This window comes from Mytilus californianus, unplaced genomic scaffold (assembly GCF_021869535.1).
Source record: "Mytilus californianus isolate M0D057914Y unplaced genomic scaffold, xbMytCali1.0.p SCAF_2, whole genome shotgun sequence".
Classification (NCBI taxonomy): domain Eukaryota; kingdom Metazoa; phylum Mollusca; class Bivalvia; order Mytilida; family Mytilidae; genus Mytilus; species Mytilus californianus.
This window is the reverse complement of record NW_026262668.1, coordinates 125,586,491-125,611,540: the sequence shown is the minus strand read 5'-3', so window position 1 is coordinate 125,611,540 and position 25,050 is coordinate 125,586,491. Positions and strand designations below refer to the sequence as shown.

Genomic DNA, 25,050 nt, shown 5'->3' with positions numbered 1-25,050 from the left:
ATTTTTTGAAAATAACCCATATAATTTGTAGATTTTGCTTTGACAAAGTCCCAAATTTTAGCTAATGGTTAAGTCCACTTTTTGTTAGAAATTAAAAAAAACAACACTCTGATAAACAAACAAAAAAATAACTGGAATTTCTAACTATATATGAACTTGCAGTGACAATATACATTGGAACGGACACACATACAAGTTAAAAACTTCCTTACATACGTGGAAAGACATAATTCACCAATCAGATATTCGAACCAAATATTTTTTTTCTTTTGAAACATGAAGTAGGATTTAATAGATAAAACAGAAGTTCGAGAACAGTTTAAAATGATAAAAGTATAGTGGGATCCCAATTTTGTTTTCTTCAGAGACAGTAGACGGGTGATGAATGAAGTACTATGCAGCCAAACTCACCATTAAGAATGGCCAATAGATGACAAGTAAAGATACCTTAGGAAGGAGGAGTTAACATGTATTTGACGGAAGCAGTCGTAACAAACACATCATCTATTGCAGATTAAGGATAAAACGATAAAGGGGTTGTCTGTTGTTATGGTGAAGAAGTATGATTATTTGTGGTCCTCTTTAGCTTGGGATTTTTGAATTTTGTTTGTATAACAAACATTTATGATTAAATAGATTGGAAAAAAACGAATTTACCTGCCATGCAGAGGATTGTTTTGGGTAAGCATTCTAGTTCATTTTGACAGAATTTAAAATGTTGTGTAACGAGTTGTTAGCTCATTACAGTTTGTATATTTCCTGTAATATATATTATACATACTTATTACAGTTTGTATATTTCCTGTGTTATATATTATACATACTTATTACAGTTTGTATATTTCCTGTGTTATATATTATACATACTTATTACAGTTTGTATATTTCCTGTGTTATATATTATACATACTTATTACAGTTTGTATATTTCCTGTAATATATATTAAACATACTTATTTGTAATGCATTACAGGAAACAAACTTATTGCAAAAATGTCAGTAGATAAAATGAAGAAGATATAATAAGAGATCCGTCTTTGTAAGTAAAATGCATGGTAAGTATATAGTATGATTTGGATCCGTGCTGTGTGTGGTGTATTTCAGGGAAAGGCATCAAAGTCAAACTGGTGAAAAATGCTACACATCGCTATCACCAAGACAACAAAAAAGTAAGTATTAAATAGAATGTTTGATATAGTTTTTTAACATTTTATTTCATGCTGCCTGGTAACCTGGTGAGTACTATCACTAATAACTAATTATCTTTTTTTCCACTGCTTTGTTGGATACTGTAAGTATATATATCATTAATTACTGTTCACGTTATCGACTTTTACCAATGTTATACATTAATTATAGTATTATATTTAAATATACCAATGAGAAAACGGGTAATAATGAAAAATTGCTATGTTTACCAGAGCCTCACACTCATTTTATTAATTATAATAAATATGCAAATTTCATTTTATTATTCCGGATTCTCATATATTAACATCTAATTTTTAGGCTTCCATTCATGTTTTGTCTTCGGCCATTCATTCATTTTATTTAATGGGAGGGGGTTCATGAAGCAATTTTCAAAACTTAAATAGAAAAATACTATTTTGTTTGAATAACAAAAATTAGAATAGAAAATTCATTTAAAATTCGCTAGAAGACAAAACAGGGGTTGAACAAACACCTGGATATCTTAATATCATCGCCTATTTATACTATAAACTATACTCTTTACCTTGATTTTGCAGGTAAACAGCCAGTAACAACAGCAGGTATGTATTCAAGATATGATCAGATATAGGAAATACAACGAATATCAATTTAGGAATCCTTGCAGACATTTTTTTTATAATTAAAGCATCCATGTTCATATGTTCTAGATTTAAACGTGTATTATCAATATTCGGTATCCTACATTTATATCAACAACATTCTTTATACTGAAAAATTCTTATAAACATTCACATTTTGGTTTTTACGGTAGTACATTGAAAAGGTAATTCTTTGTTGAAAATATACTGGAAATAATTCAACAGTAAACCAAATAATCTCGAGTCCCTATGTTATTGAATCCAGTAATCCCGAGTCCCTATATGTTATTGAATCCAGTAATCCCGAGTCCCTATGTTATTGAATCCAGTAACCCCGAGTCCACATGTTATTCAATCCAGAAACCCCAATTCCACATGTTATTCAATCCATAAACCCCGAGTCCCTATAATATTTAACCCAGGAGACCCGAATCTCCATGTTATTGTACTTATTTGCTTTCATATGTATGAGGGTTGTATGAGAATTGATTATTTCAAAGCACGTGCCACCATCGATACATGGTTAACAGCAGTCATCCGCAGTTAGATAGTTCATATGAAATTCAAAGTATTGCTTATCCAATATTGATCAATATCTTGGAAGTCTTAAATGAAGGAACCTAATGTGTAGTAACAGCTTTTTGAGGATATGAATCGATAATGAAAGTACGGGTATAACTGTTGACATCAACTTCTAGTTTAATGTATAGAGAGAGAAGATATCAAGGGGACATTATAAAAAGTCCAATAAAACAAACAACACTATGGAAAACCAAGGGGACACTATAAAAAGTCCAATAAAACAAACAACACTATAGCAAACCAAGGGGACATTATAAAAAGTCCAATAAAACAAATAACACTATGGAAAACCAAGGGGACATTATAAAAAGTCCAATAAAACAAACAACACTATAGCAAACTAAGGGGACATTATAAAAAGTCCAATAAAACAAACAACACTATGGAAAACCAAGGGGACATTATAAAAAGTCCAATAAAACAAACAACACTATGGAAAACCAAGGGGACATTATAAAAAGTCCAATAAAACAAACAACACTTTGGCAAACCAAGGGGACACTATAAAAAGTCCAATAAAACAAACAACCCTATGGCAAACCAAGGGGACACTATAAAAAGTCAAATAAAACAAACAACACTATGGAAAACCAAGGGGACATTTTAAAAGTCCAATAAAACAAACAAGACTATAGCAAACCAAGGGGACACTATAAAAAGTCCAATAAAACAAACAACACTATGGCAAACCAAGGGGACATTATAAAAAGCCCGATGAAACAAACAACACTATGGCAAACCAAGGGGACATTATAAAAAGCCCGATGAAACAAACAACACTATGGCAAACCAAAGGGACATTATAAAATGTCCAGTAAAACAAACAACACTATGGCAAACCAAGGGGACATTATAAAAAGCCCGATGAAACAAACAACACTATGGCAAACCAAGGGGACATTATAAAAAGCCCGATGAAACAAACAACACTATGGCAAACCAAAGGGGCATTATAAAAAGTCCAATAAAACAAACAACACTATGGCCAAAAAATAAAAACAACAAAAACAAAACATTACATAGAAACCAAAGACTGAGCAACACGAACCCCCACAAAACAGAAGATGAACTCAGGTGCTCCGGAAGGGTAAGCTGTTCCTGCTTCACATTTGGCAAGTAACTGTTTGACTTTTTGATACAAACATTTTTAACAGTTTTTTTTATGAAAAAGTATGGTGAAGAATAATTATGAGAAAATTATAATAATTTCACTGAATAAATACAGCCCTCACATAATCAAATCATTAATATTAAAACTCTATCAGTGAATTAAAATTAAACATTAGAAAAAAGTTTACAAAGAGACCATACACATTTTTCTGCAAGACATTTACATAAAAAAAGTTTATTTATAATTCTTATCCATTAAAACTGGACTTAATTCACTATGTTCGGGATTATTGCAAGAATGGGTGAAAATGTATACATTCTTGGAAAGTACAGTTTTGTGTTACATATTACCTTATCTTCTTTTCCTTAAATATATAGGCTTAAACAAAACAATCAATATATTGATCATCCCTCTGTACGATCTCTCACGATATGTTTTTCATTTTTACAGAGTTTTGTGAAGACGAAATGAGAAATGTTGGAGCTATTCCTGATCAATATGTAGATTACAGCAACGAAATAAACCCACAAGTAGATTCCCAAATCAACGGAACCGCATGGACCCCTGACATATTGAATGACAAAAGCCCGAATGTCACCGTTTACTTCCCCACTACTGCAATCGTGAATGCCATTTTAGTACAAGGCGGTGGAATTAATGATTCTTACTTGGAGAAATTTTATGTGAAGGTGAAAAATTTGGACGGACAGTGGGAAGATATAAATGATATCGATGGAAATCCCATGGTAAGGATTATAATAATTTATATAATAATAATACTTTATTCAGAAGCAATACAGCTTATAGAATATACATTTTTACATCAAATTTTTAAATGCATCAGTGTAATATTAATAACAATAATAATACAAAATACACATATGGCGGAGAATGACAATAAATTCATATGATTAATAAGGAATACAACTACAAAATGTACGTATTACATTATGGATTTTTTCGGTATTGAACAAAAATTTACCAAAATTATTAAGTTCTTTCACATTGTGAACTGATAACAACTGTATAAGTTTAAAAGTTGATGGTTTTTGCCAATAATATTTCTTAATATATTGTTTTCTTATATTAGTATATCTATTACATTCTAAAATAAAATGATATTCGTCTTCAACAATATTGCTATTGGACTTAGTACATAATCTATTTTCTCTATCTATATTGTAATATCTGCCTGTCTCGATATTGAGGCTATGGGCAGATTTACGATATTTACATATATAAGGTTTATATATTTGATTAACAGGTCTATCTAAATAAAATAAAGAAATAAGGAGATGTGGTATGATTTCCAATGAGACAACTATCCACCAAAGTTCAAATGAAGTGGATGTAAGAATTTATAGGCAACCGAACGGCCTTCAACAATGAGAAAACCCATACCATATGGTCGGCTATAAAAGGCCCCGACATGAAATATATACAACAAGTTATGGTTTAACGATATCAAAATTCTCGTTCAAATACATAATGCAGTTGACACAACTGGCCCTCAATTTCGAGATGTAAGTCAAGAAATGAAACAGTCTTATAACTGTATCAGATTTGTAGTAATGCTTTATTTCATGTCAATTGGAAGAGATACGATCTACGTCACCAAACATTGAATTATTCAATAAAAGGATGACCAACGTCACCAAACATTGAATTATTCAATAAAAAGACGATCAACGTCACCAAACGTTGAATTATTCAATAAAAGGACTTATTCTAAGCGGATCTTGGAAGTTAATACTGACTTCTTTCCATCTTAGAAGTTAATACTGACTTCTTTCCATCTTGGAAGTTAATACTGACTCCTTTCATCTTGGAAGTTAATACTGACTTCTTTCCATCTTGGAAGTTGATACTGACTTCTTTCAATTCTTTTGAAGAAGCTTTTGTCTGTCTTTTCCTAACGTACCGGATGAATGTTAGTCGTGTCGTTGGTTACGGATTTAGCTAAATTGAATTTTCTTCTTTATAACAGACAAACAAATCTATACATTTCATGTATATTGCTGTTTGTATGTATTAGATACACCTAGAGGGCGTAAGTCCGAATGAGTGTATCTAATTTACACCAAGATATTATTGTCAATGCAGAATGATAGTTTTTAATAATTTAGGAGGGGGTCTTTGATTTGATCATATGTTATTGAAAAGCATAATAAATGCAGGGTATCCAATTTCATGTAACGATATCTTTTTGTAAATAAGCATGTGAATCCAAAGCAGCCAACGTCTATTCAAAAAACAAAACCGGTGTACCAAATTTGACCTTTAGATGTTTAGAATTTAGAATTTATTCATTTAGGTCTAATGACCTGTGCGTAAGTTTAGGTGCTTATTTGATGCAGGCATTTTTTAAATGAATAAGGTTACACGGATAACTACCAATATACCGGTAAATCATACTTTCCCTAATTGGACATGTATTCAGCTTAAAACATTGTTACATGTACGGATAGTTTATGAATTAAGTAATACCAGCTCGTAACCATGATTACTAGTATGACTGCTCATCGGCTTTTAACTAAAGCGACAGGACAGATGTTGGAGCGGGACTGCATTCAATTCTAATCTTTCGTGGGATTCATGTGGCTAAATATTTATTTTTCTGTGTAGAGTGTTTTTTTCTAGCTTACCTGGCCCACAGGGCCAAGTGATCTTTTTTCATCACTTCGCGTCCGTCGTTGTTCCTTAACTTTTTCAATAATCTCCTCCTCTGAAACTACTGGGCCAAATATTACCAAACTTGGCCACAATCATCATAAGGGTATCTAGTTTATAAAATATGTCCGACGACCCCACATGCCAACCAACATGGTTGACATGGCTAAAAATAGAACATAGGGGTAAAAGTTTTATCTTTTATCTTGAAAACCGAGAAAATCTGACAGGCTTGTAAAAATGTTCAAAATGTTGAGATCTACTTATTGTCCATCTACGTCAAAACTGTCAAACGACTTTTTATAGGAGTTATTGCCCTTAAATGACGAATTTTACCATTTTTATTTTCATTCTTGATAACTATATTAAATTGAAATAACAACTATTTGACAGTAGCAAGACAAGATCTACAAATAAGTCCCCATGGCCGAAATCGTTAGACGACTCCTTATTGGAGTTATTGCCCATTAATGACGATTTTTGTCATTTTTTTTCCATTTTTGTCTTATATCTTGAAAAATATAAAAGATATATAGAAACTTTAAATGATAAAAATAATCAGCAAGACAAGATCTATAAATAAATCCAATGGTCGAAATTGTCAGACGGAGTTATTGCCTTTTCATGATGATTTTTTACCAATTTTAAAATTTTGCATTTTGTGTAATATTTTATAAACTATAAAAGATAAATGAACACTTTAAAACCAAAATTATCAGCAAGACAATATCTACAAATAATACTAAAAATCGAAATCATCATTCGACTCTTTATTAGAGTTATTGCTCTTTAATGACGATATTTACCTATCTTTTATTAGAGTTTTTTTCTATTATCTTGAAAACAATAATAGACAGATAGATATTTTAAATAGCAACAATGATCAGCTAGACAAGATATATGATATAAAAAGTAACCATAGCTGAAATCGTCAGTCGTCTCCTTATTGGATTTCTTACTCTTTAACGAGGACTATTACCAATTGTTTTGCGTTTTTTGTCTATTATCTTGAAACTATGAAAGATAGATAGACACGTTAAATAACAAAAATGATCAGCAAGACAAAATCTACAATAATTCAAATTTTTCCAAAATCGCTAGTAGACTCTTTGAAGGAGCAATTGCTTTTAAATGATGATTTTATTACCCTTTTTTGTGGTTTGGGCAGAAATTAAAGATGAATGAGAGAAACTGTAAACAGAAAAAGTGATCAAAAAGTAATGTTTGTCATGAACTTTATTCTAGTCTACAATGTTGGCCTTTCTACGAGATTTCCATAAATCTCCCCAAGTATCTTTAAAGTATATTAACATTATTTCCGTAACTTTTAGGAGTTTGTAGGCAATACAGATGGAGATAGTGTTGTGACTGTAGATCTACCATCATTGGAACAAGTGAAGGCAATTCAGATCATTCCAATAGCACAATCCGAGCCTATTAAACTCCGATTTGATTTAATTGGCTGTGTTATGGGTAAGAGTAATGTTGGTCTAATCATTATGGAATTATTTGGTTGGGAATCTTGCTTTTCTTCTTATTTATAGTTCACATTACATTTTAAGAATAAAAAGTATAGCAGTAATTGTGTTGTGCATGTTATATCTTCCGTACTAAACTTGAGTGAACAGTTATATTGTCATCCTTTTAAGTACAGTGTAAGTAGACAATGTGTCATTACATTTTCTGAAAATTATCTGTTAAAGTATATTTTTTGAAATATATATTCGCAAATGCATATTGCCTTATTTCATTAGTTATAAAAAAAACTTATTATGGGCTTGCTACATTGACATTGTTGCATGTTGATAAAAAACCAATTGGAAAAAAAAAATACTGTACAGACAGATCTAGAACCCAGCTTTCTTTGCGTATTACATAGTTCTCACCATAAAATAATTTCCCGAAATCTACATTCTACAACTATGTTTTCGGCATGCCGGGATAGTGATTATCACGGGGACTTTCAATTTCTTCTATATATATTCTCATTAAATAAGGTTCGTTTGGATTTGTCGAGTAATATAAACCAGGTCCGTTTGAATTTTCCTAGTAGCTTAAATTTATAAGAGTTATTCTCTGCTGCATATGAATCTGATTTGTAAATATTTTAAAAGTTTTCTTGTTGAGTTTCATACATACACGGAGATTCAGCATGTTTCTTTAAATGATGTACATGTATTCTTCCAGTAGAAAAATGATTGGGGTGGTACGTCATGAATTATTTATTTGCATTTTAAACCAGATTAACACAAAACTCTCAAAGCCTGCGGTTCTCGTTTCGATTTCGAGGGAAATGATAACATTATTTGACAACTCTCTATTATTTTTTATAATACATAAAAAGGGAGTAGCAGGAATCGCCCAATAATACCACACAGTAAACCACATAGACTAGGAATCGCCCAATAATACCACACAGTAAACCACATAGACTAGGAATCGCCCAATAATACCACACAGTAAACCACATAGACTACCGAATTAATTATTTTGTTGTTTGTTTATTTGTGTTCTTTATTACTTTTTATCAAAGCGTTTTCTTGCGAACTTATAAAACATGTCCGTTCGGAGAACATGTAAAACATAAGAGTTACATTTATCAGTGTTTGGAAGACGATTCTCAATTGATTCCCAACTGTTTGTGGTACTAATATGTAGTATATTATACTCTATATAAGGCATAATTGTCAATAGATTCCAAACTGTATGTGGTACCGATATGTACTATACTGTATATAAGGCACAATTGTCAATAGAACTTTTTTGACACTTTTACTTTACGTCCGTGTATGTTAAAATAGATAATTTCCAATGACAGGGCTTGCATCTACTTACGACTAATTTAGTCTTAAATTAGGGTACCAGATCCCATTTTATCAAAAGTAATTATAAATCTTTTTCTCAACACTCGGGTAAAATATTTTTTGTTTTCAGTTATTTTTTGTTTTTTTTGTAGAGTCCACTACACAGGGTGTAATGACAGTTCCTACAGTTGGTTAGTATTAAACGATAAATATCTGTAAATTATGATGTATTGATACCCACTTACGGATCATTTCATTTGAAATAACTTTTTCAAAATATTGCTCTAGTTGATTTTGCTTTATTTTAATTCTCATATCTTGTATTTATAGATTCTAAAGGATTTGTCGATACTTTTTTTCTTTCAGGACCATCCGTTACAGGAACAACTATTCCTAGTGTAGGACCATCAGTAACGGTTTCAACTACTCAAAAGGGTGCCGCAGGTGGAACGTCTCCACCTAGAATATCATTTGGAACTTCAACTATTTCTGGAACAACTATAACTAGTGTAGGACCATCAGTTAGTGGAACAACTATCCCAGGAACGGGGCCATCAGTTAGTGGAACAACTGTCTCTGTTTCAGGACCATCTGCTACAGGAACAACTATTCCCAGTGTAGGACCATCCGTAACTGGAACAACTATCCCAGGAACTGGACCATCAGTTAGTGGAACAACTATTTCTGGAACAGCACCATCAATAAGTGGAACAACTGTCCCTGGAACTGGTCCATCAGCTAGTGGATCAACTATCTCTGTTACAGTACCATCTGTAAGCGGAACAACTATATTTGGCACAGCACCGTCAGTAAGTGGAACAACTGTCTCTGTTTCAGGACCATCTGTTACAGGAACAACTATTCCCAGTGTAGGACCATCCGTAACTGGAACAACTGTCCCTGGAACTGGGCCATCAGTCAGTGGAACAACGGTCTCTGCTTCAGTACCATCAGTAAGTGGAACAACTGTCTCTGTTTCAGGACCATCCGTTACAGGAACAACTATTCCTAGTGTAGGACCATCAGTAACGGTTTCAACTACTCAAAAGGGTGCAGCAGGTGGAACGTCTCCACCTAGAATATCATTTGGAACTTCAACTATTTCTGGAACAACTATAACTAGTGTAGGACCATCAGTTAGTGGAACAACTATCCCAGGAACTGGGCCATCAGTTAGTGGAACAACTATTTCTGGAACAGCACCATCAGTAAGTGGAACAACTGTCTCTGGAACTGGTCCATCAGCTAGTGGATCAACTATCTCTGTTACAGTACCATCTGTAAGTGGGACAACTATATCTGGCACAGTATCATCAGTAAGTGGAACAACTGTCTCTGTTTCAGGACCATCTCTTACAGGAACAACACTTCCTAGTGTGGGACCATCAGTAACTGGAACAACTGTCCCTGGAACTGGGCCATCAGCTAGTGGATCAACTATCTCTGTTACAGTACCACCTGTAAGTGGGACAACAATATCTGGCACAGTACCATCAGTAAGTGGAACAACTGTCTCTGTTTCAGGACCATCTGTTACAGGATCAATTATTCCCAGTGTAGGACCATCCGTAACTGGAACAACTGTCCCTGGAACTGGGCCATCAGCTAGTGGATCAACTATCTCTGTTACAGTACCACCTGTAAGTGGGACAACAATATCTGGCACAGTACCATCAGTAAGTGGAACAACTATCTCTGTTTCAGGACCATCTGTTACAGGAACAACTATTCCCAGTGTAGGACCATCCGTTACTGGAACAACTGTCCCTGGAACTGGGCCATCAGTCAGTGGAACAACGGTCTCTGCTTCAGTACCATCAGTAAGTGGAACAACTGTCTCTGTTTCAGGACCATCCGTTACAGGAACAACTATTCCTAGTGTAGGACCATCAGTAACGGTTTCAACTACTCAAAAGGGTGCAGCAGGTGGAACGTCTCCACCTAGAATATCATTTGGAACTTCAACTATTTCTGGAACAACTATAACTAGTGTAGGACCATCAGTTAGTGGAACAACTATCCCAGGAACTGGGCCATCAGTTAGTGGAACAACTATTTCTGGAACAGCACCATCAATAAGTGGAACAACTGTCCCTGGGACTGGTCCATCAGCTAGTGGATCAACTATCTCTGTTACAGTACCATCTGTAAGTGGGACAACTATATCTGGCACAGTACCATCAGTAAGTGGAACAACTGTCTCTGTTTCAGGACCATCTGTTACAGGAACAACACTTCCTAGTGTGGGACCATCAGTAACTGGAACAACTGTCCCTGGAACTGGGCCATCAGCTAGTGGATCAACTATCTCTGTTACAGTACCACCTGTAAGTGGGACAACCATATCTGGCACAGTACCATCAGTAAGTGGAACAACTGTCCCTGGAACTGGGCCATCAGCTAGTGGATCAACTATCTCTGTTACAGTACCACCTGTAAGTGGGACAACAATATCTGGCACAGTACCATCAGTAAGTGGAACAACTGTCTCTGTTTCAGGACCATCTGTTACAGAAACAACTATTCCCAGTGTAGGACCATCCGTAACTGGAACAACTGTCCCTGGAATTGGGCCATCAGCTAGTGGATCAACTATCTCTGTTACAGTACCACCTGTAAGTGGGACAACCATATCTGGCACAGTACCATCAGTAAGTGGAACAACTGTTTCTGTTTCGGGACCATCTGTTACAGGAACAACTATTCCCAGTGTAGGACCATCCGTAACTGGAACAACTGTTCCTAGTCTAGGACCATCCGTAACTGGAACAACTGTCCCTGGAACTGGGCCATCAGCTAGTGGATCAACTATCTCTGTTACAGTACCACCTGTAAGTGGGACAACCATATCTGGCACAGTACCATCAGTAAGTGGAACAACTGTCCCTGGAACTGGGCCATCAGCTAGTGGATCAACTATCTCTGTTACAGTACCACCTGTAAGTAGGACAACAATATCTGGCACAGTACCATCAGTAAGTGGAACAACTGTCTCTGTTTCAGGACCATCTGTTACAGGAACAACTATTCCCAGTGTAGGACCATCCGTAACTGGAACAACTGTCCCTGGAACTGGGCCATCAGCTAGTGGATCAACTATCTCTGTTACAGTACCACCTGTAAGTGGGACAACCATATCTGGCACAGTACCATCAGTAAGTGAAACAACTATCTCTGTTTCAGGACCATCTGTTACAGGAACAACTATTCCCAGTGTAGGACCATCCGTAACTGGAACAACTGTCCCTGGAACTGGGCCATCAGTCAGTGGAACAACGGTCTCTGCTTCAGTACCATCAGTAAGTGGAACAACTGTCTCTGTTTCAGGACCATCCGTTACAGGAACAACTATTCCTAGTGTAGGACCATCAGTAACGGTTTCAACTACTCAAAAGGGTGCAGCAGGTGGAACGTCTCCACCTAGAATATCATTTGGAACTTCAACTATTTCTGGAACAACTATAACTAGTGTAGGACCATCAGTTAGTGGAACAACTATCCCAGGAACTGGGCCATCAGTTAGTGGAACAACTATTTCTGGAACAGCACCATCAGTAAGTGGAACAACTGTCTCTGGAACTGGTCCATCAGCTAGTGGATCAACTATCTCTGTTACAGTACCATCTGTAAGTGGGACAACTATATCTGGCACAGTACCATCAGGAGGTGGATCAACTGTCTTTGTTTCAGGACCATCTGTTACAGGAACAACACTTCCTAGTGTGGGACCATCAGTAACTGGAACAACTGTCCCTGGAACTGGGCCATCAGCTAGTGGATCAACTATCTCTGTTACAGTACCACCTGTAAGTGGGACAACCATATCTGGCACAGTACCATCAGTAAGTGGAACAACTGTCCCTGGAACTGGGCCATCAGCTAGTGGATCAACTATCTCTGTTACAGTACCATCTGTAAGTGGGACAACTATATCTGGCACAGTACCATCAGTAAGTGGAACAACTGTCTCTGTTTCCGGACCATCTGTTACAGGAACAACACTTCCTAGTGTGGGACCATCAGTAACTGGAACAACTGTCCCTGGAACTGGGCCATCAGCTAGTGGATCAACTATCTCTGTTACAGTACCACCTGTAAGTGGGACAACCATATCTGGCACAGTACCATCAGTAAGTGGTACAACTGTCCCTGGAACTGGGCCATCAGCTAGTGGATCAACTATCTCTGTTACGGTACCACCTGTAAGTGGGACAACAATATCTGGCACAGTACCATCAGTAAGTGGAACAACTGTCTCTGTTTCAGGACCATTTGTTACAGGAACAACTATTCCCAGTGTAGGACCATCCGTAACTGGAACAACTGTCCCTGGAACTGGTCCATCAGCTAGTGGATCAACTATCTCTGTTACAGTACCACCTGTAAGTGGGACAACCATATCTGGCACAGTACCATCATTAAGTGGAACAACTATCTCTGTTTCAGGACCATCTGTTACAGGAACAACTATTCCCAGTGTAGGACCATCCGTAACTGGAACAACTGTCCCTGGAACTGGGCCATCAGTCAGTGGAACAACGGTCTCTGCTTCAGTACCATCAGTAAGTGGAACAACTGTCTCTGTTTCAGGACCATCCGTTACAGGAACAACTATTCCTAGTGTAGGACCATCAGTAACGGTTTCAACTACTCAAAAGGGTGCAGCAGGTGGAACGTCTCCACCTAGAATATCATTTGGAACTTCAACTATTTCTGGAACAACTATAACTAGTGTAGGACCATCAGTTAGTGGAACAACTATCCCAGGAGCTGGGCCATCAGTTAGTGGAACAACTATTTCTGGAACAGCACCATCAGTAAGTGGAACAACTGTCTCTGGAACTGGTCCATCAGCTAGTGGATCAACTATCTCTGTTACAGTACCATCTGTAAGTGGGACAACTATATCTGGCACAGTACCATCAGTAAGTGGAACAACTGTCTCTGTTTCAGGACCATCTGTTACAGGAACAACACTTCCTAGTGTGGGACCATCGGTAACTGGAACAACTGTACCTGGAACTGGGCCATCAGCTAGTGGATCAACTATCTCTGTTACAGTACCACCTGTAAGTGGGACAACAATATCTGGCACAGTACCATCAGTAAGTGGAACAACTGTCTCTGTTTCAGGACCATCTGTTACAGGAACAACTATTCCCAGTGTAGGACCATCCGTAAATGGAACAACTATCGCTGGAACTGGGCCATCAGCTAGTGGATCAACTATCTTTGTTACAGTACCACCTGTAAGTGGGACAACAATATCTGGCACATTACCATCAGTAAGTGGAACAACTATCTCTGTTTCAGGACCATCTGTTACAGGAACAACTATTCCCAGTGTAGGACCATCCGTTACTGGAACAACTGTCCCTGGAACTGGGCCATCAGTCAGTGGAACAACGGTCTCTGCTTCAGTACCATCAGTAAGTGGAACAACTGTCTCTGTTTCAGGACCATCCGTTACAGGAACAACTATTCCTAGTGTAGGACCATCAGTAACGGTTTCAACTACTCAAAAGGGTGCAGCAGGTGGAACGTCTCCACCTAGAATATCATTTGGAACTTCAACTATTTCTGGAACAACTATAACTAGTGTAGGACCATCAGTTAGTGGAACAACTATCCCAGGAACTGGGCCATCAGTTAGTGGAACAACTATTTCTGGAACAGCACCATCAATAAGTGGAACAACTGTCCCTGGGACTGGTCCATCAGCTAGTGGATCAACTATCTCTGTTACAGTACCATCTGTAAGTGGGACAACTATATCTGGCACAGTACCATCAGTAAGTGGAACAACTGTCTCTGTTTCAGGACCATCTGTTACAGGAACAACACTTCCTAGTGTGGGACCATCAGTAACTGGAACAACTGTCCCTGGAACTGGGCCATCAGCTAGTGGATCAACTATCTCTGTTACAGTACCACCTGTAAGTGGGACAACCATATCTGGCACAGTACCATCAGTAAGTGGAACAACTGTCCCTGGAACTGGGCCATCAGCTAGTGGATCAACTATCTCTGTTACAGTACCACCTGTAAGTGGGACAACAATATCTGGCACAGTACCATCAGTAAGTGGAACAACTGTCTCTGTTTCAGGACCATCTGTTACAGAAACAACTATTCCCAGTGTAGGACCATCCGTAACTGGAACAACTGTCTCTGGAATTGGGCCATCAGCTAGTGGATCAACTATCTCTGTTACAGTACCACCTGTAAGTGGGACAACCATATCTGGCACAGTACCATCAGTAAGTGGAACAACTGTCCCTGGAACTGGGCCATCAGCTAGTGGATCAACTATCTCTGTTACAGTACCATCTGTAAGTGGGACAACTATATCTGGCACAGTACCATCAGTAAGTGGAACAACTGTCTCTGTTTCCGGACCATCTGTTACAGGAACAACTATTCCCAGTGTAGGACCATCCGTAACTGGAACAACTGTCCCTGGAACTGGGCCATCAGTCAGTGGAACAACGGTCTCTGCTTCAGTACCATCAGTAAGTGGAACAACTGTCTCTGTTTCAGGACCATCCGTTACAGGAACAACTATTCCTAGTGTAGGACCATCAGTAACGGTTTCAACTACTCAAAAGGGTGCAGCAGGTGGGACGTCTCCACCTAGAATATCATTTGGAACTTCAACTATTTCTGGAACAACTATAACTAGTGTAGGACCATCAGTTAGTGGAACAACTATCCCAGGAACTGGACCATCAGTTAGTGGAACAACTATTTCTGGAACAGCACCATCAGTAAGTGGAACAACTGTCTCTGGAACTGGTCCATCAGCTAGTGGATCAACTATCTCTGTTACAGTACCATCTGTAAGTGGGACAACTATATCTGGCACAGTACCATCAGTAAGTGGAACAACTGTCTCTGTTTCAGGACCATCTGTTACAGGAACAACACTTCCTAGTGTGGGACCATCAGTAACTGGAACAACTGTCCCTGGAACTGGGCCATCAGCTAGTGGATCAACTATCTCTGTTACAGTACCACCTGTAAGTGGGACAACAATATCTGGCACAGTACCATCAGTAAGTGGAACAACTGTCTCTGTTTCAGGACCATCTGTTACAGGAACAACTATTCCCAGTGTAGGACCATCCGTAACTGGAACAACTGTCCCTGGAACTGGGCCATCAGCTAGTGGATCAACTATCTCTGTTACAGTACCACCTGTAAGTGGGACAACAATATCTGGCACAGTACCATCAGTAAGTGGAACAACTATCTCTGTTTCAGGACCATCTGTTACAGGAACAACTATTCCCAGTGTAGGACCATCCGTTACTGGAACAACTGTCCCTGGAACTGGGCCATCAGTCAGTGGAACAACGGTCTCTGCTTCAGTACCATCAGTAAGTGGAACAACTGTCTCTGTTTCAGGACCATCCGTTACAGGAACAACTATTCCTAGTGTAGGACCATCAGTAACGGTTTCAACTACTCAAAAGGGTGCAGCAGGTGGAACGTCTCCACCTAGAATATCATTTGGAACTTCAACTATTTCTGGAACAACTATAACTAGTGTAGGACCATCAGTTAGTGGAACAACTATCCCAGGAACTGGGCCATCAGTTAGTGGAACAACTATTTCTGGAACAGCACCATCAATAAGTGGAACAACTGTTCCTGGAACTGGGCCATCAGTTAGTGGAACAACTATTTCTGGAACAGCACCATCAGTAAGTGGAACAACTGTCTCTGGAACTGGTCCATCAGCTAGTGGATCAACTATCTCTGTTACAGTACCATCTGTAAGTGGGACAACTATATCTGGCACAGTACCATCAGTAAGTGGAACAACTGTCTCTGTTTCAGGACCATCTGTTACAGGAACAACACTTCCTAGTGTGGGACAATCAGTAACTGGAACAACTGTCCCTGGAACTGGGCCATCAGCTAGTGGATCAACTATCTCTGTTACAGTACCACCTGTAAGTGGGACAACCATATCTGGCACAGTACCATCAGTAAGTGGAACAACTGTCCCTGGAACTGGGCCATCAGCTAGTGGATCAACTATCTCTGTTACAGTACCACCTGTAAGTGGGACAACCATATCTGGCACAGTACCATCAGTAAGTGGAACAACTGTCCCTGGAACTGGGCCATCAGCTAGTGGATCAACTATCTCTGTTACGGTACCACCTGTAAGTGGGACAACAATATCTGGCACAGTACCATCAGTAAGTGGAACAACTGTCTCTGTTTCAGGACCATCTGTTACAGAAACAACTATTCCCAGTGTAGGACCATCCGTAACTGGAACAACTGTCCCTGGAATTGGGCCATCAGCTAGTGGATCAACTATCTCTGTTACAGTACCACCTGTAAGTGGGACAACCATATCTGGCACAGTACCATCAGTAAGTGGAACAACTGTTTCTGTTTCGGGACCATCTGTTACAGGAACAACTATTCCCAGTGTAGGACCATCCGTAACTGGAACAACTGTTCCTAGTGTAGGACCATCCGTAACTGGAACAACTGTCCCTGGAACTGGGCCATCAGCTAGTGGATCAACTATCTCTGTTACAGTACCACCTGTAAGTGGGACAACCATATCTGGCACAGTACCATCAGTAAGTGGAACAACTGTCCCAGGAACTGGTCCATCAGCTAGTGTATCAACTGTCTCTGTTACAGTACCACCTGTAAGTGGGACAACAATATCTGGCACAGTACCATCAGTAAGTGGAACAACTGTCTCTGTTTCAGGACCATCTGTTACAGAAACAACTATTCCCAGTGTAGGACCATCCGTAACTGGAACAACTGTCCCTGGAACTGGGCCATCAGCTAGTGGATCAACTATCTCTGTTACAGTACCACCTGTAAGTGGGACAACCATATCTGGCACAGTACCATCAGTAAGTGGAACAACTATCTCTGTTTCAGGACCATCTGTTACAGGAACAACTATTCCCAGTGTAGGACCATCCGTAACTGGAACAACTGTCCCTGGAACTGGGCCATCAGTCAGTGGAACAACGGTCTCTGCTTCAGTACCATCAGTAAGTGGAACAACTGTCTCTGTTTCAGGACCATCCGTTACAGGAACAACTATTCCTAGTGTAGGACCATCAGTAACGGTTTCAACTACTCAAAAGGGTGCAGCAGGTGGAACGTCTCCACCTAGAATATCATTTGGAACTTCAACTATTTCTGGAACAACTATAACTAGTGTAGGACCATCAGTTAGTGGAACAACTATCCCAGGAACTGGGCCATCAGTTAGTGGAACAACTATTTCTGGAACAGCACCATCAGTAAGTGGAACAACTGTCTCTGGAACTGGTCCATCAGCTAGTGGATCAACTATCTCTGTTACAGTACCATCTGTAAGTGGGACAACTATATCTGGCACAGTACCATCAGTAAGTGGAACAACTGTCTCTGTTTCAGGACCATCTGTTACAGGAACAACACTTCCTAGTGTGGGACCATCAGTAACTGGAACAACTGTCCCTGGAACTGGGCCATCAGCTAGTGGATCAACTATCTCTGTTACAGTACCACCTGTAAGTGGGACAACAATATCTGGCACAGTACCATCAGTAAGTGGAACAACTGTCTCTGTTTCAGGACCATCTGTTACAGGAACAACTATTCCCAGTGTAGGACCATCCGTAACTGGAACAACTGTCCCTGGAACTGGGCCATCAGCTAGTGGATCAACTATCTCTGTTACGGTACCACCTGTAAGTGGGACAACAATATCTGGCACAGTACCATCAGTAAGTGGAACAACTATCTCTGTTTCAGGACCATCTGTTACAGGAACAACTATTCCCAGTGTAGGACCATCCGTTACTGGAACAACTGTCCCTGGAACTGGGCCATCAGTCAGTGGAACAACGGTCTCTGCTTCAGTACCATCAGTAAGTGGAACAACTGTCTCTGTTTCAGGACCAGCCGTTACAGGAACAACTATTCCTAGTGTAGGACCATCAGTTAGTGGAACAACTATCCCAGGAACTGGGCCATCAGTTAGTGGAACAACTATTTCTGGAACAGCACCATCAATAAGTGGAACAACTGTCCCTGGAACTGGGCCATCAGTTAGTGGAACAACTATTTCTGGAACAGCACCATCAGTAAGTGGAACAACTGTCTCTGGAACTGGTCCATCAGCTAGTGGATCAACTATCTCTGTTACAGTACCATCTGTAAGTGGGACAACTATATCTGGCACAGTACCATCAGTAAGTGGAACAACTGTCTCTGTTTCAGGACCATCTGTTACAGGAACAACACTTCCTAGTGTGGGACAATCAGTAACTGGAACAACTGTCCCTGGAACTGGGCCATCAGCTAGTGGATCAACTATCTCTGTTACAGTACCACCTGTAAGTGGGACAACCATATCTGGCACAGTACCATCAGTAAGTGGAACAACTGTCCCTGGAACTGGGCCATCAGCTAGTGGATCAACTATCTCTGTTACAGTACCACCTGTAAGTGGGACAACCATATCTGGCACAGTACCATCAGTAAGTGGAACAACTGTCCCTGGAACTGGGCCATCAGCTAGTGGATCAACTATCTCTGTTACGGTACCACCTGTAAGTGGGACAACAATATCTGGCACAGTACCATCAGTAAGTGGAACAACTGTCTCTGTTTCAGGACCATCTGTTACAGAAACAACTATTCCCAGTGTAGGACCATCCGTAACTGGAACAACTGTCCCTGGAATTGGGCCATCAGCTAGTGGATCAACTATCTCTGTTACAGTACCACCTGTAAGTGGGACAACCATATCTGGCACAGTACCATCAGTAAGTGGAACAACTGTTTCTGTTTCGGGACCATCTGTTACAGGAACAACTATTCCCAGTGTAGGACCGTCCGTAACTGGAACAACTGTTCCTAGTGTAGGACCATCCGTAACTGGAACAACTGTCCCTGGAACTGGGCCATCAGCTAGTGGATCAACTATCTCTGTTACAGTACCACCTGTAAGTGGGACAACCATATCTGGCACAGTACCATCAGTAAGTGGAACAACTGTCCCTGGAACTGGTCCATCAGCTAGTGGATCAACTGTCTCTGTTACAGTACCACCTGTAAGTGGGACAACAATATCTGGCACAGTACCATCAGTAAGTGGAACAACTGTCTCTGTTTCAGGACCATCTGTTACAGGAACAACTATTCCCAGTGTAGGACCATCCGTAACTGGAACAACTGTCCCTGGAACTGGGCCATCAGCTAGTGGATCAACTATCTCTGTTACAGTACCACCTGTAAGTGGGACAACCATATCTGGCACAGTACCATCAGTAAGTGGAACAACTATCTCTGTTTCAGGACCATCTGTTACAGGAACAACTATTCCCAGTGTAGGACCATCCGTAACTGGAACAACTGTCCCTGGAACTGGGCCATCAGTCAGTGGAACAACGGTCTCTGCTTCAGTACCATCAGTAAGTGGAACAACTGTCTCTGTTTCAGGACCATCCGTTACAGGAACAACTATTCCTAGTGTAGGACCATCAGTAACGGTTTCAACTACTCAAAAGGGTGCAGCAGGTGGAACGTCTCCACCTAGAATATCATTTGGAACTTCAACTATTTCTGGAACAACTATAACTAGTGTAGGACCATCAGTTAGTGGAACAACTATCCCAGGAACTGGGCCATCAGTTAGTGGAACAACTATTTCTGGAACAGCACCATCAGTAAGTGGAACAACTGTCTCTGGAACTGGTCCATCAGCTAGTGGATCAACTATCTCTGTTACAGTACCATCTGTAAGTGGGACAACTATATCTGGCACAGTACCATCAGTAAGTGGAACAACTGTCTCTGTTTCAGGACCATCTGTTACAGGAACAACACTTCCTAGTGTGGGACCATCAGTAACTGGAACAACTGTCCCTGGAACTGGGCCATCAGCTAGTGGATCAACTATCTCTGTTACAGTACCACCTGTAAGTGGGACAACAATATCTGGCACAGTACCATCAGTAAGTGGAACAACTGTCTCTGTTTCAGGACCATCTGTTACAGGAACAATTATTCCCAGTGTAGGACCATCCGTAACTGGAACAACTGTCCCTGGAACTGGGCCATCAGCTAGTGGATCAACTATCTCTGTTACGGTACCACCTGTAAGTGGGACAACAATATCTGGCACAGTACCATCAGTAAGTGGAACAACTATCTCTGTTTCAGGACCATCTGTTACAGGAACAACTATTCCCAGTGTAGGACCATCCGTTACTGGAACAACTGTCCCTGGAACTGGGCCATCAGTCAGTGGAACAACGGTCTCTGCTTCAGTACCATCAGTAAGTGGAACAACTGTCTCTGTTTCAGGACCATCCGTTACAGGAACAACTATTCCTAGTGTAGGACCATCAGTAACGGTTTCAACTACTCAAAAGGGTGCAGCAGGTGGAACGTCTCCACCTAGAATATCATTTGGAACTTCAACTATTTCTGGAACAACTATAACTAGTGTAGGACCATCAGTTAGTGGAACAACTATCCCAGGAACTGGGCCATCAGTTAGTGGAACAACTATTTCTGGAACAGCACCATCAATAAGTGGAACAACTGTCCCTGGAACTGGGCCATCAGTTAGTGGAACAACTATTTCTGGAACAGCACCATCAGTAAGTGGAACAACTGTCTCTGGAACTGGTCCATCAGCTAGTGGATCAACTATCTCTGTTACAGTACCATCTGTAAGTGGGACAACTATATCTGGCACAGTACCATCAGTAAGTGGAACAACTGTCTCTGTTTCAGGACCATCTGTTACAGGAACAACACTTCCTAGTGTGGGACCATCAGTAACTGGAACAACTGTCCCTGGAACTGGGCCATCAGCTAGTGGATCAACTATCTCTGTTACAGTACCACCTGTAAGTGGGACAACCATATCTGGCACAGTACCATCAGTAAGTGGAACAACTGTCCCTGGAACTGGGCCATCAGCTAGTGGATCAACTATCTCTGTTACAGTACCACCTGTAAGTGGGACAACAATATCTGGCACAGTACCATCAGTAAGTGGAACAACTGTCTCTGTTTCAGGACCATCTGTTACAGGAACAACTATTCCCAGTGTAGGACCATCCGTAACTGGAACAACTGTCCCTGGAACTGGGCCATCAGCTAGTGGATCAACTATCTCTGTTACAGTACCATCTGTAAGTGGGACAACCATATCTGGCACAGTACCATCAGTAAATGGAACAACTATCTCTGTTTCAGGACCATCTGTTACAGGAACAACTATTCCCAGTGTAGGACCATCCGTAACTGGAACAACTGTCCCTGGAACTGGGCCATCAGTCAGTGGAACAACGGTCTCTGTTTCAGGACCATCCGTTACAGGAACAACTATTCCTAGTGTAGGACCATCAGTAACGGTTTCAACTACTCAAAAGGGTGCAGCAGGTGGAACGTCTCCACCTAGAATATCATTTGGAACTTCAACTATTTCTGGAACAACTATAACTAGTGTAGGACCATCAGTTAGTGGAACAACTATCCCAGGAACTGGGCCATCAGTTAGTGGAACAACTATTTCTGGAACAGCACCATCAGTAAGTGGAACAACTGTCCCTGGAACTGGTCCATCAGCTAGTGGATCAACTATCTATGTTACAGTACCATCTGTAAGTGGAACAACTATATCTGGCACAGTACCATCAGTAAGTGGAACAACTGTCTCTGTTTCAGGACCATCTGTTACAGGAACAACTATTTCTAGTGTAGGACCATCCGTAACTGGAACAACTGTCCCTGGTACAGGACCGTCAGTAAGTGGAACAACCGTCTCTGTTACAGCACCAACAGTAAGTGGAACAACTGTCCCTGGAACAGTGTCATTAGTTAGTGGAACAACTGTACCTGGAACTGGGTCATCAGTTAGAGGGACAACTATATCTGGCACAGGACCGTTAGTAACAACTGTCTCTGTTACAGCACAATCTGTTACCGGCACAACCGTAACTGGTATGTACTCAATCGTTTTGTTTCAGACACATTTTTAGCAATCCTTACCATTGCAATAGACAGTTAGCAGGATAAAGCATGTTTCATAGATTAAAGATTATAATCGGTATGCACATTACATTATGTAAAGACTTTCTTTGTAAATATATATAATATATCTATAAATTTTCATAAACTTGGGCAAAAGTTAAATACAAATAAAATTAAAATTTGCAAAAATGCCGATATTTAATATTGTGAATTACATAATTAAATTTCACAAAATTTAACGATAACGTCCATTATCCTACCGGTTATATATAAAAAAAACTTAGAGCACGATGTTTCGTAATATCTATACTTTTTCGAGGCTGAGAAAAAAATAAAGAAAGACAATTTGCTGAGCGTTCCTTCTTGTTTTGTATCAAGTAATAAAATATTTTAGATATACTACAGCTTTGCTATTGCAAGTTTTTCTTACTCTGAGAACACAGACGAGAGAGAAACTTGATAGTTAATAAGTGATTGCAGGTAGTCAATGGTATTCATAATGTCATAACTATAACAAGTACGAATACTTTTGCTGTGAAGGTATTTCAAGTTAATTCAAGGTAGCTCTATTCGTCAAGTACACAAAATACAGCCTAATGATATCCAGTTTTCATATAACAGTATAACAGAGGAATACCGGGAATAATCAGGTTTTCTCTTAAATACGTAATCACTTTCGAAAAAGGGTACTAGTATTTCATAAACACACACTGTTGAAGGGCATGTAAGTTTTATGTCTCATTATATTGGATTGTGTGTGTTATCTGATTGTTATTGAACTTTTTGGTTATAATTACATCAGTGGCACCTGGAACATCAGTATCGGTTGGAGCAACAGCAACTGGTACTACTGCAGCTGTTCAAACACGAACTACAGGTAAATATGATACTTTGAACTGTAACCCAGATATATATATATAAATATGGTTTTGCCTATAAGAATAACTTATATATATAATATTTTCTTATTTTCACTTATTTATTGTATTCTTGCTCTTATTCGTACGATATTACAATAACAGTAGTTTATAATATTCTGCCACTATATTCTTATTTCCCAAACTACTGGTATTGTAATATCGTTTCGATAAGAGAAAAGACATTAAATAAGTCAAAATAGGCTAAAACATTAAACATTATTTACTCAAAAATAAACCAAAAAAAGATGATGAAAAACGAGGGCCCATGCCCCAGGCGCATGTGCACATTAACACAAACGTTCTAATCAAATAGCAGTGAACGAAGTATGGAGGTTGCATACGATTGTTATCGTTCCACTTGCTTGTCCGTTTTTTATGAACCACACCCTATTTACGGTTATCGGTACTGCAGTTGCAATCGTGATCAGGTGAATGTTTTTCTTAGTAGTAATTATATTCGCATATATATTTATGACAATCAACCATGTTTATAACAAATGAACAGCAATGACAAAATCATACATAAAATCTTGTATAAAGGCTAGGTCATAGAAATATTTGATGCAATGAAAGAGATTGTTTTCCTGTTCGTCTAACAATATGGACAATCTATTTAATGCATTTTTCAGCTTCAATATCCACAGCTGGTACCCAAACGACACCTGGTCTACCACCAACACCACCAGGCCCGTCGGTTACTGGTCCATCGCCAACAGAAGCAACAGTATCTGGATCAACACCTGTAACAATAATAACTACTCGTAAAGGTGCTGCAGCTGGATCTATTCCTTCACAAATGACATTTAGAACAACAACGACTGTTCCAGGGCAAACAGTTTCTAGTACATTCGAGGTTGGTACTGGCACCAGCATATTAACCACAATACCAACGGCTACCGGAACACAATTTCCAGGTACGACAATTTCTTCTTCTTGACTATCTGTTTCTGAAACTGTTTTGCCATGTATTGATGGTTTCTATCAGTGGCGGATCCAGAACTTTTCATAAGAGGGGCCCGCTGACTGACCTAAGGGCCCCGCTGCAGTCATGCTTCAGTGATTCCCTATATAATCAACCAAATTTTTCCCACGAAAAGGGGGGGGGGGGGGCGGGCCCCCCAGGG

The 25,050-nt window shown here is 39.6% G+C and overlaps 1 protein-coding gene across 1 annotated transcript; it reads left to right on the top strand.

The window, feature by feature from the left end:
* Nucleotides 1–1,048: 1,048 nt before the first annotated feature.
* On the top strand, nt 1,049–24,863 carry LOC127727800 (mucin-2-like). Its single transcript, XM_052234916.1, has 31 exons — nt 1,049–1,055; nt 1,749–1,772; nt 3,955–4,250; nt 7,506–7,647; nt 9,131–9,169; nt 9,345–9,783; nt 9,991–10,406; nt 10,503–10,586; nt 10,842–11,273; nt 11,673–11,777; nt 11,910–12,191; nt 12,321–12,752; nt 12,885–13,040; nt 13,353–13,454; nt 13,584–14,015; nt 14,451–14,882; nt 15,087–15,170; nt 15,534–15,965; nt 16,401–16,904; nt 17,217–17,300; nt 17,607–17,804; nt 18,060–18,491; nt 18,948–19,319; nt 19,632–19,715; nt 20,475–20,906; nt 21,003–21,086; nt 21,342–21,845; nt 22,353–22,592; nt 22,716–22,976; nt 23,809–23,883; nt 24,556–24,863. The coding sequence occupies exons 1-31, from the start codon at nt 1,049–1,051 to the stop codon at nt 24,861–24,863; spliced, it is 7,914 nt and encodes a 2,637-aa protein (XP_052090876.1).
* Nucleotides 24,864–25,050: the final 187 nt, after the last annotated feature.